This window comes from Sciurus vulgaris (assembly GCF_902686455.1).
Source record: "Sciurus vulgaris genome assembly, chromosome: 11".
Lineage (NCBI taxonomy): Eukaryota > Metazoa > Chordata > Mammalia > Rodentia > Sciuridae > Sciurus > Sciurus vulgaris.
This window is the reverse complement of record NC_136472.1, coordinates 83,606,894-83,619,808: the sequence shown is the minus strand read 5'-3', so window position 1 is coordinate 83,619,808 and position 12,915 is coordinate 83,606,894. Positions and strand designations below refer to the sequence as shown.

The following is a 12,915-nucleotide window of genomic DNA, read 5'->3' as shown; positions in this document are numbered from 1 at the left end:
CTAGATTGTGACCCTTGACCATCTCTATTATCCTCATCACCTAACATACAGAATGTTCTCATTAATAGTGGATAAAGGAATAAATGAGCAGTTATTAAAATTCCCTGCATCAAGAAACACCTCAAGGGGCTGGGGTTGTGACTCAGTGGTAGAGCGCCTGCCTTGCATGTATGAGCACTGGGTTGGATCCTCAGTGAAAGAAAAGAAAGGAAGGAAAGAAAGAAGGAAGGAAAGAAGGAAGGAAGGAAGGAAGGAAGGAAGGAAGGAAGGAAGGAAGGAAGGAAGGAAGGAAGGAAGGAAGGAAAGACCTTATGTCTCCTTAAATGCAACAGAAAAAGAATGTTGCTAGGTGTAGAGTCACATGCCTGTAATCCCAGCAGGCAGAGGCAGGAGGATTGCAAGTTCAAAGCCAGGCTCAGCAAATTAGCAAGGCCGTAAGCAACTTACTATCTCAAAAATTTTAAGGAAGGTGGGGGAGGCCTGGGGATGTGGCTCAGTGGTTAAGTGCCCCTGGTTTCCATTCCCAGTACCAAAAACAAACAAAAATGTCAATGCATTACCTTTTAGGGATTACATTCTTCCCACCATTCCCACTGTGCTCAAACTGGTCTGGCAAGCTTGTCGATTTAGTCGGGAAGGTAATTTGTCTATCCAGAGTTTTCTTGGGTGCCGAGGTTTCTGTAGAATAAAAAACAAATGGAAGTGAGTTTTCTTTTAACTTTTTACCAAGATAAATTTTCACATAAGACATCTACTCTCTTATTTTTAAATGATTGTCCCTTGCCCTGTTGTGGTATTTTTTAAAAATGCTTTTACTGCATATATGCAAAAAGTACTGCTAGGCATTTAGAGAATACAAAGAGGTGAGTCTTTGCTCTTAAATATCTCAATAGCTAACAGCTTTAGAGAAAAGTAAGATAAAAAGAAAGTGAGAGCTCCTTCTTGCAGAGGCTTTATTACATAGTGATAGCGCTGTGCACTCTACATCATTGTGTAAATAGCAACTTAGGACAAGGATACCAGATGTCTAAATCCCAAACAAACAGTGCAATGTTTAAGGTTCTGATATGTTCAGAGAAGAGAGAAGCCACTTCAGAATCCGTGATAAGAGATGTTTTTATATAGGAAGTGAGATGTCACTGTGAAAAGGGTGCTAAAAGTTGAGAGGGACTAAAATGAGCTCAAGAAAAGGAAGGGCATCCCAGGTTGAAGAAAAAGAGTGAAGAGGAGGATACATCCAGGGAACGACAAGGCATACTAGGAGAACATACACAGGCAACTCTGCCCAAAGAAATCTGTGTAGGGAACAGAGGGGAGTAGTAGGAAAACAGAATCATGTAAATAGTAAGCCACACGTTGAAAACTGACATCCACAAGCCAATGTTTACCCATTGATATGTTTTGTTGGACCCAATCAGACTTTTTTGCTTCAATAGCAATTAGTTGTCAATATTCAGCAATTTCATATCAAAGTCAGGATGTTTGTTTTTCTTGAAAAAATCAGATTTGATAGCACTTGTACCACATTTTTACAAAGCAACAATTTATTAGAGGAACAGTTCTCAGGGCATGGGTTCTAGGGTCCTTTCAAAATGTCTTCAAGTTCTCAGATTGTCTTCAAATGCTTCAACCAAAACAACTTATTACAACAGATTAAATGCATGCACAGATAGAAAAATCCAACTACCTTCTTCTGACATTAAAGAGGTAAAACTGCCACTCTTTTTTTTTCTATAAAAAGTGTTATTTAAGCTAATGTGTTGCCCTGTCTTCTTCTATAGAGCCCAGTTCATGCATTTGTTACCTACCTGGGCCCTGCAGCCATCTGAGTTTTTATGCCTACAGAGATGTAGAGATGACAGTCTAGGAGCCTGAGAGTCATGGAATCTAAGACACATAAAGTGGTTAAGTTGAAATACAGGATTCCAGGAATAGAAGTTTGTTAGAGAGAAGAACACAGTGATTATTCATGGATATACTGATTTACTTTGGGCATGTGAGTTGCTAAGCAATATGGCTGGGCACATGAGCAGTAAAGAGTGACAGATTATACCCAGAAACCACTGACCTACCTCTGACGCCTCCTTTGTCTGACTGGTCTTTCAACTTGTTCTTCCTTTGTCTATTTTCTCTACCTTCTTCTGCAATGGTCTCCATAGGTGGTTTGTTCTCTGTCTCTTTCAGTTCAATCCTAGGAACAAGTCAAGATGTTTGTCCACTGCACTGGACCTGGACTCTCAACCACAGCCAGCTTGCTGATTCTGAAAAGAGCCCTCTTCCTCCTTCAACGGAGTGTTTTGATTTGCTGAATACATATCATGGACCCACTCTCTCTGAGGCTAATTCTGACAGCCAACCAAGACCTGGCCCCACTATACTGTGGACTCGAAAGCAGCTTGTGTATAAAGAAATTTCGTTGAAGGCCTCAGGTTAAGTTTTTGGTTTGGGTTTCAGTTCGAATTTGTCTATGTCCTTTTTGGTTCTGTAACTAGATATTATAAGGGTGATACAGTGAAAGGTGGTTGTTGGATAACTTGAAGGCAAGAAATCACAGCAGGTGGACAGCATGCCCTAAGCGAAGGACCTAAAAAGGCCCACTGGAAGGGAAGGTGGTGTTCAGTTTGTGTGTAGTCATAGGTGCTTTGGTCTCAAGTATGGAGCACTGGGCTAGAATTGGGGCTATGGTGGTACTTAAGTAAATCTGGGGGCCAACCTTCACATATGTAAATACCAACACAGCATTTTGAGTCCTCATGTCCACTTCTAGACTCTCAAATTGACAAGCGCCTCCATCTCTGTTTTTTCACCCAGTGCAATTATTTCCCTCCTGGAGTGCTTAAGCCAAAATATGGCAAAGCCAGATTTGCCTTCCAAATCAATCAAACTAAAATGATTTTGAATTTATGGACTTCTTTCCATTTTTATTTCTAGCATGCCCCTTCATTAGTTGTGTGGCTATTTCACCTACAGGATGAGGAGGTTGGACTGACTAAAGGCTTATTCTGGCCATCATCTTAGTTCTTAAGAGGTATGTGTCACATGGCTCTTCCAGGAGGGGGTTGTTCCAAACCAACAAATCAAGAGGATATCACGGACTAAAAACATATGAGAAAACACTAACTCTGGAAAGCTGGCTGTTATTTTTCACCTGAAATGCACAGTAGTTAATGTCATAGCAATTAAGATTAAGAAGATAATTAAGAGCACACAATGAATGGGTGATAGCCACACTGGAAATAAAACTGAAGCCTCCTGACTCCCATTCTAGTGTTCTGAATAGTGTACCATGTTGCTTCAGCTGTTTAAAGAATTTTTAACTAAAATCAATTCTGTATCTCTATAAAGTGGAGGAAATTATAATAGTTGCAGTGAAGAGTAAATACAATAATATTGAGAAAGTGCTTAATGGTAACTGGCATCCAGTAGGTGCTCTATATAACTACTATTATTACTATCATTATTCTTACCATCATCACTATTATAAACACTGTCGGCAGTAGACTTTGAAAATACCCACCATACTCCTTGGGTAAAGCTGTTCCCTTTTTTTTTTTTTTTTTTTTTCAGTGCTGGGGATTGAACCCAGGGCCTTATGCTTGTAAGGCAAGCTCTCTACCAACTGAGCTATATCCCCAGCCCAAAGCTGTTCCCTTTTCTACCATATCTTTTCAACCTGTTTAGTAGTAAGGACAAGAGCTCAGAGAGGAGATGGGCTATACTGAGGGAAGAGAAAAGCAAAGGCAGAGGAAGTAGGGGAATAGAGGGAAACCCAGCAGGTAAGAGGGAAACCCAGTAGGGACTAAGGTTGGTGGGGTCAGAATTTCCAGGGATTTGAGAGTAGTTTATAAAAGAAATATTTTAAAGGCCTACTATTAACTACTAAAGTATATGCAAGAAACACTTCTTTACTGATCCTCTTGGGAATTCATTGTACTTATATTTCAGTATGCTACTTCTTTATTTTTTTAAAACCTCTTTATGGCAATTCCCTTCAAAACCTTTTGTAGGCTACAGCATTCATTCAAAAATAATAATTGTATATGTCATTCTATAATGTATACATATATATGTGCATTAAAAGAAGCATGAGCTACATAGGTTGAGAAACACTGCCCAATCAGAGCAACAGAAGAGCAAAGAGAGTTGGTGCCTAGAGAAACCCACAAAGCAAAGTACTTACCTTGGAAACGCAAGGACACTGCCAGGCCGCCTCTTCAAGGCCTCTCTGCTCGACAACACTGAGTCCACAGTGTCAGGTCTCTGGAAAACAGAGGGAAGCTTATACCTGGACTCTGACCCAGGACAGGCAAATCAGAAACTACAGGCTATCTCCAAGATGAGGCTACCATGATACTCTATGGTTGTTTTGTTTACTGTTTTGGAGTCCAAAGCTCAAAAATCTAGTGAGGAATAATTTCATTTTCAAAGAAGTTACCCTGGTTATTTGCACAGCAATTCCACTGATGCTGCCTTTTCTCAAACCATCTCCTCTTTGGAAATTGCTTTGACAACTGACAGTTTCTTTTAGATATCTTTGAAGGGAAAGTCGACTTCCTGAATCTATGGAGGAAATTTTGAGCTAGCTGACTAATTCCACCCCTGACCCAAACAACTCTAAAATTAGACAGTTTAGAAAAGAGTTTATAGTCAAGTGGGCTCATGTTCAAATCTCTGGGCTAACTGCTATGTGACCTTGGACACTAGGTTTGTGGGGATAATAATAGGGTCTAATTCATAGGACTTTCATGAGGAACTCTACATGAGTGTACAACAAGCACCCAACAAACAGCAATTGTAATTATAACCACATTATTTCATCATCAGTTTTGGGGTTTTTTTTGTTTTGTTTTTGTTTTTTTTCAGTCCTGGGGATCAAACCTAGGGCATCACAAATGCCAGGCAAGTGCTCTACTACTGCACCGCATCCCTAGCTCCAAAAATTATCATTTTTGAATGAATGCTACAGCCTGTAAAAGACTTCAAAGGGAATTCCCATAAAGAGGTTTTAAAAATAATCAAAAAAGTAGCATCACTGAAATAAGTACAAAAGCTCCCAAGAGGACTATTCTAGGATAGTACTCAGGTTTAAGTTACAGGATATTTGGAAATAAAATAGTCAGTGTTCATAGAATTAATGAACAACTTATAAGTTCCCTGATTACATGACTTCAGTCAAACTGGCTGCTTTACAGACAGACTTCTCAGCTCCTTTAACATGCTTACAAGCTCTGGGCCTCGCCGCTCTATGCCCATGAGCATGACTGATAAAATCAGCAGTTCTCAGTCTGCTTTGGCCTCCAAACCCTTTTTTCAAAGAATAACTTCTCAGGACTAGTTCTTTCAGAAAATGTTCCTTAAAAGTTATGCTTCAGGGGCTGGGGTTGTGGCTCAGTGGTAGACCGCTTGCCTAGCACATGTGAGGCACTGGGTTTGATTCTCAGCACCATATATAAATAAATAAAATAAAAGGTTTGTTGCCAACTTAAAAAAAAAAAAAAGTCATGCTTTGGAATTCAAGCCAAGTAAAAATTTATCTTCTCTCTTATAAACATACAGTGAAGTTCTAAAGTTCAGGAGAATCCTTCAAGGTTAGAGATGAGCTAGCCACTCTGGTCTTGCTTATAGATTTGTAAATCTTGCCTCATGTTTTTGTGGAAATGACAGGGTTTTTTTCGTGTGTGTGCTTCTTCTTGCTACACCCAGGCTGGCATTCCTCTTAGCAATCCTGTATGAAACCAAAGTAGTGCAGAAAACACCAAAAGACTCGTTTTGCACATTCCCATCTCCCAAATTTCCAAACCAGAGCTCCATGAAAGGAGAAATGAGTAAACTCAGACATTTTCATAGACTTTCATTTAAAAATCAGGCTTTTGCTCTATGGGATTCTGTGGTAATTCAATTCATCATGTCAACTTTGTTAGTTCCTAAGGAAGTACATAAGACACATTAAGCATTCGATTCTGTTGATCGACTTTAAACTTTTACTGCTATGTTCAACTTAGCATGAAGGCCATGCCAGATACTTAATTGTTAACAATGATGATGCCAGTTGCAAAATTTCTTCTATGTATGGCAAATTAAAAGTGAAAGACACATTCCTATGACTTGAATTAGATCTTGTTATAGACATTAAAATAAGAGTATATGTAGCAAAAACTAGGTGATGAGGAAGTCTTGAGCTAAAATCCCAGAGCCAGCACCACTAGCACCCTGACCTCAGATTTCCCACATAACCTCTGTCTTCCACTTTTCTTACTTGTAAATCAGGATGATCATGCTATAATGCTGCTTTTAAAATGTTTTGAGACAAATGAAGTAATACATGTGGAAGAACTTTTTAAATGATAAGGTCTTATAAAATATCCAGAATTACGAGTTTCTATTGCTGTTTATATTCCTTATTTTGTACTGACTCAAACTTAGTCTAAACTTTCTTTGCCCTTCTCATCTTTTTCTAAGAGAGTTAATAATCTATTAACAGGCACGTCCATGAACTTGGAGAAACTTGCACTTAAAACTTATCAACATAAGTTTTTCTTAATGATGTGACACCTATATGATTCAGACCTACTGTTGGGAGAGTGCTTAGAAGAAAAACATTAATTTACATTTGCTAGGGCTTTCATCAAAGTTCCACTTCCATCCATGGTACAAAGGAAGTCCTTATAAAATCTCATCTTCACTCTGCTATCTTTGATCACGAGGACCCCAATTCCTTTGAATGTAAACTCCACATGTTTTTTGATAGAAATGGATCGTGATAAAAAAAGCAATGTCTCCTTAACACATCCTTCCACTGTATCCCTGTTAAATGGACCTTCCAGGGATATCATGACAAAATTAAGTGGAACAACTGGGATATCACCTAGAGGAGAAAAAGACAATTGAGGTGGGGAAAAGGAGGCAGAGATTACAATAAAGACATACCATGGATATTCACAAATAATTATCTGATTCTACTTAGTACTCAGTAATAAAATTGTCCATGTAAAACACTTATTTGTACCTAATGTGATATTACTGAAGACAACTAACACAACAGGTTAACACAATTTTCCCAAAAAGTACAATGTTTTATCCTCAAAATAATAATAATTGGCTTTCTAAACAGCATTCTAAACAAGTTTTTGGTTTTTCTCTAGGAGACAGCAATAACTTCTCATCTTCATCAGAGAGTTTTCTGAAGTTTTCAGATCCCTTATCTTTCAGGCCATGCTGCAACAATATTTGCATACCTCCTTCAGTTATCATGCCAATTTTAAATGATTATAATATCTACAAAGTTTGTTTTGAAAAGATAGATTCACTAGAAGTTATCATACAAATGAAACTGGGTCTTACACATGTAACCGGGAGATAGATAATCTCTGACTGGATGATTTGCAGAAAGATTTTCTTCTCTAATGATCCCAAAAATGACATTGCAAAGGAATAAGATTATATCTAGTTTGAAAGGAAGCACAGGATCTATTTGACTGGAAGAGATGCAGAGCTATGCAAGACCCACAGTTAAGAAAAGGGGTAAATAGCAAAAGAATCAAGACAATAAAGTCAGAGAGATAATAACAAGGCCCACTGATGGAAGAACAGGACAGAAACAAGATAATAATACTCTAAATGGTCATTCTGTAAGCAAGACCCTTCAAATGCACAGTATTGCCAAGTGACAAGGGTTAAAAGCTCTGCAAGACATAAGCTTCACTATACTAGTGACTACACTGTGTCTCCTGCACAATTTAACAATAATTATATTCTACCTCCCTCCATTTACTTCTGTTTTTAAACATAAGCCGCATTTCCTGCCTCTGGATCCTTCCTCCCACTCCCATTGCCTCTCTGCACTCTTCCAGCGCACTCATCTCCCTGAAGACACTGTCTCTCGTGAGGGACAAGCCAAGGATACCTGCAAGTCTCTCTCCTGACCTCTCTGTAACTCCTGATGCCTCTGTAACTCCTGACGCCCACACTCTTTTTTCTTATATCTATGGCATCAATCTTGCTTCTCCAGTTTCCTTCTCCTTGATCTCCTTTGCTGGCTTCCCTCCTCTTATACTCCTTATAATACTGAGGGTTTGGGGTTTTGTTTGTTAATGTATATATTTACTTTATAGTATTTTGTTCTTATCTGTGTCTTCTAACTTTACATCTTATCCTAGGTAAATTTATTCAAATCTTGATCTCTGCTCTTCACCTTTCCCCTAAGCTCTGGAATCACCTCTACCTAAATATTCCTACAAGAGTCAAAACCTAGTATGTCCGAAAGCAAACTCATTGTTTTATCCACCACCTGCCTTTCTCCTTTCATTTCCTCTGGTGGTTAATGGCATCAGCATTCATCTGCTCTCCAACCAAGAAACCCATCTTCCTAAATACCTTTCCCCCTCTTGCTATCCACTTCTCTTAACCAGACTGTCAGTTCTACATCCGAAATGTCTCAGGAATAGAACCCCTCATTTCCCTCCTGATGTCACTGCCTCCATTCAGGCTTTTACTTTATTTTACCATAATCAAAAGAGCTATCTTCCCAAACTAAAAACTGAACCAATACCGAAAATTCTCTGCTCAAAAACTCTCAAAGGTTCCCAGTGCCTACAGGATGAATTCTAAAGTCCTTATCACACGACTAAGCCCTAGCTGCCATTTTTATCTTACTTCTCTCCATCTGCTCCTACACAGAAATACCTATTACTTCCTTAATGGGCTTCACTCTTTCCCAGATATTATCACTCCTGGACTATCTTCCCATCACTTCTCTGATGGCAAAGTCCTACTATCACTTTTTTTTTTCTTCATCTTTTTTTTTTTTAGTACAGGGGCACTTGGCCACTGAGTTACATCCCCAGACATTTTTGGTTTTTATTTTGAGACAGGGTCTGGCCCTGAACTTGTGGTCTGCCTGCCTCAGCCTCCTGAGTCACTGGGATTACAGGCACACATCACCATTCCCAGGCATCTTTTAAGGCTCCTCACATGTCATCTTCCTAAAACACCCTTGTCCAAGCAAAGCTGGGCATGTTCTCCTCTGGGTTCCCGTAGCACCTGATCCCATTCTGATCAGTGCTGCTCCCTGGCTCTGGTGCTGGGGATTGAACCCAGGGCTTCTTTCATGCTGGGGAAGCACTCAACCACTGAGCTACATCTCTAGTTCAGGGCTGCTTTTATAACACTTAATCATACAACATCATTTGCTAGTATACTTGTTAGCTATGATAAGATCTTAAACTCTTCGAAGCAAGAACTACATCTTACTAATCATTAAAGACCAGTATATAATATTTGATTAGTTATCTGGTAAATAAATGATAAGGAATCATAACTCCAAAGCTAAACTGTAGACAGAAATGTTCTTTTGAACGTCAGTTCATTCATTAATTCCAAAATGTCTTCACTCTCTAAAAAAGTTAAGTATAAATCTAAACTACTTTTTCTCACTATATTACAATATCAAAGATGGAAAATAAGTTTTAAATCTAAGGTACCACGTTTTTTACAAAAAAAAGAAAGAAAAAATGACTTTATATTCAATTCCTTTGGTAGGTTTTTGATAAAATATATTTCTTCTGTTATAAATTCTAGGCAAAAAGTAATTTTAAAGTTCATCAGACCCACTGTTGTGAACATATTCACTACAGTACAGTACAGTGTGTTGGTATTTGTTTTTCCAATATATAATTTTCCTGATGGAAAATTTTTCTGAAAATTAATATTCAGGGAAATTCCAGCTTTTCACTGCTGCCACTGGGGATAAAACACATCTGTTTATCCATCTCTGAGTCTGATGCAGGAGGAGATAATAAGGGAGGTCAAAAAGAACACAGCCCCAAAAGCAGGAAGCCCCAAAACTTGCTAACCAATCAAGGCATGAAGCCCACATCCCTGGATAAGTGTCCTGAGGCAGAAATTATCTGTTTTGTTTACCATTATAGCTCAGGCACCTGCAACAAGTTGGCCCTCAGTAAATGTTTGCAGAAGAAAGAAGGAAGGCTGGTTTTGAGGGTGTGGAAAGGGTACAGAAGTTGTGCATGAAGCATGGAATTATTCAACTTCTAACTTTTAAAATTTTAATAATTTAAGTTACATATGATAGAAACACATTTATTTAACTTTTTCACAGCTAACACTGATTCTAATTCTGCCAACTGAAGACCCTAATTAAATTTCTCTTCATTATAACCACTTTAAATTTCTTTGGATCTGAAATACAATAAGAGTCTATACAACTCTGTGACATGGCTTTCAGATAAATATGCCTTCACGTCACATCAGCTATTCTCATACCTGCCCCTTAAGTTACTGGGGAAAACACCCTGCAGAAAGACTCTATTATATTCTCATCCCATCAAAGGTACCATGTGAAATGTGAGTTGCTCAAACCAGAAACCAATAAAGCAGCACTGGCCAGGCTTTGCTTTTTCATTTTTATCTCAGGCCAGTAACCTTTTGGAAAAGTCTTAAATATTAATAGGATTTACCAGGAGAATAAACTTTGTTTTGTACGAGTCCATGAGTCTGCAATAACTTCTCTGCCATGATAAACACAGGCCTCTGGATTAGAATAAACTTGTTTCCCATTTCAAGCTTTTGTCTGGTGAAAGTGAAAGTTCCAAATCCTGGAATATGAACTCCCTGAAAGGAAAAAAGAAATGGGGGGGAGTTAGATCTACTGATTTTTCAAGAAAAGGGAGGGGAGAGTTCAACAATTTATATAAACTCTCCCAATTTTAAGTGATAAGTAATTCAAATTCTTAAACCAAACAAAATAAGTTTGAAGTGCAGTTCAACCCAATGGCTGTAACAAAGTTCCACAAACATAATTCATTGAAGGAGTGAAGAAAAATAATCCTACTGTATCCAACATGTATGAAGAGAATTTAAACTTAGGCTTTAAAAATTAAATGGTCCCTACAACCCCTTATAGCTGTAGCATTTTATGACTAAATAAATTTAGTTTAACATGTAATATATTGATCCACGATGTTTTTCAGACATCAGAGCTCTCATCTCCTATCATGAAAAGGCTGTGAGGATTATGCAAACTTGCATGGAAAACATAGTTTTTTAAAATCTATATGTAAGATTACTCTTGTCCTAAATTGGTATGACTTTTAAATTTTAATCATTTTCTGTTTAAGAGGGTATGAGAATATCTGCTTCTCATTCTTTCAGATTTTTGTCTCTCATTTAAAAGCAGACAACCCAGCATCCAAGGCATATGCTACTATGTAGTGGTCTTGGCTGACAGTAGCAGATGCTTTTGGCTCTCAAACTGGGTTTTCTGTTTCCAGGGAAAAAATATACATCTAGGATTACAAACTCAAATGCCTACAGGAAGCATGAAAGAATGCAAAGTACAAGTAGCCAGCCAAGACTCGTGGAGGTATGGAGTGTAGGCCTCATCAGAAGGGAAGACCCCATTGTGGGCTCAAGCCATGTGTCACCTACAGTAATAGAAGACTGCAGTTGTTAGATCTACTGATTTTTCAAGAAAAGGGAGGGGAGAGTTCAACAATTTATATAAACTCTCCCAATTTTAAGTGATAAGTAATTCAAATTCTTAAACCAAACAAAATAAGTTTGAAGGACAATTCAGCCCAATGGCTGTAACAAAGTTCCACAGCCTCCTTGCTCCCTCCAAGCTCCTCCCAAAACCTTTGTCCAGTTCTATGGCTTCCAAATCCAAGTTGACAGGAGGAAATAGTCTACCCTGGGCAAAGTTTCTTATTTTTGGCAAGTTTTGTTCCTGAATGTCTTCATGTATTTCAAATAAACTCCATTCCCTGAAAGGAGGCAAGACAAGAAACATTATATCCTTCCACAGTTGTGTGGGAACTATCAGGTCATAAACAGAACAGGCCTAGTTTTACACAAACCCTGGCTAATCAGCATTATACACTGTATCACTAGAAGAGCAGAACTTAAAATTTTATTACCTAGGGGGAAAAATCCACATTTGTTAAAACTACTACCCACAAGCCCTAAGTGTGAACATCACAAAATGACAGCAATGAAAGTTAACTGGGTGGCTCTAAAGACTACTCCACCACTCCCAGCAAAATTATACAAGACTATGTAAGAAAGAGCCTTTGGATCCCTACATTAAAAATATAATTCCTACCTTATGCAAGGTTAGCTGCCGTTCCACAAACTCTGAAACATTCTCCCAAATAGTAGAGACTTCTGAAATTCAAGGAAAACCAAAATGCTTTATGTGAGCACCCATGTGATAGGATCTTAATGCTAACAAATAAAAGTATAAATATGAAATGCAGAACAAATGACAGTAATTCTTAATTAATTTAGAATTAACAGAAAATAAAGTCGTTCTCCAAAATTAGTTTGCCTGGTCACTCATCCTCACCCCTTTAAGTTCCAAAGGTGTGATTTTAATAATAATAATAATAATAATAATAATAATAATAATAATAGATTTTGATGAAAACCTTTCTAGAATAAAGGGAACTCAGTCACACATTTCCCTTTATCTTAAAAAATGAAGTTAACCAACCATGACCTAGCTTTTTCTCAATGACTCATTCAACAATTGCTCATTAAATGTCTATTCTGCTATCTAATTAATATGAAAAGTTATTCTTGTACAACTCCATAACATGGGAATTAAGCCAAGGGCCACTAAGTCAGGAATGGCTGTCATCTGTGTGCTAACTGGGTCTATACTTCTACTTTTGTTAAAATCTCCAGTCTGCTTTTCATTCTCATTTTTCACTGTTAAATTGCCAGCTGTCACTTTTATCTACTGCTAGCGTTCTGTAGACTCCCTGCCCAGTCCTAATTCACTGCTTTTAGTCTGCTATATTCTGGAAACAAAATACTATTATGTCTGAACTAATACTTTTTAAAAACAGACCTTGGGAAATGGCCCAAAGGTCTTGTCTTTAAATTAATGAATAGATCTTT

General features: G+C 38.0%; 1 protein-coding gene across 2 annotated transcripts in view; it reads right to left on the bottom strand.

The window, feature by feature from the left end:
- CCDC81 (coiled-coil domain containing 81) overlaps nt 1–12,915 on the bottom strand; it is a 55,608-nt gene that overhangs the window by 30,139 nt on the left and 12,554 nt on the right. For both annotated transcript variants that reach the window (XM_079105585.1, XM_079105586.1), the window contains exons 2-7: nt 12,116–12,177; nt 10,473–10,626; nt 6,609–6,865; nt 4,181–4,260; nt 2,073–2,191; nt 561–678 (exon numbers count right to left, since the gene is read on the bottom strand). In XM_079105585.1, the coding sequence (XP_078961711.1) occupies nt 561–678; nt 2,073–2,191; nt 4,181–4,260; nt 6,609–6,865; nt 10,473–10,626; nt 12,116–12,177 (790 nt within the window). The remainder of the gene's footprint in view (nt 1–560; nt 679–2,072; nt 2,192–4,180; nt 4,261–6,608; nt 6,866–10,472; nt 10,627–12,115; nt 12,178–12,915) is intronic.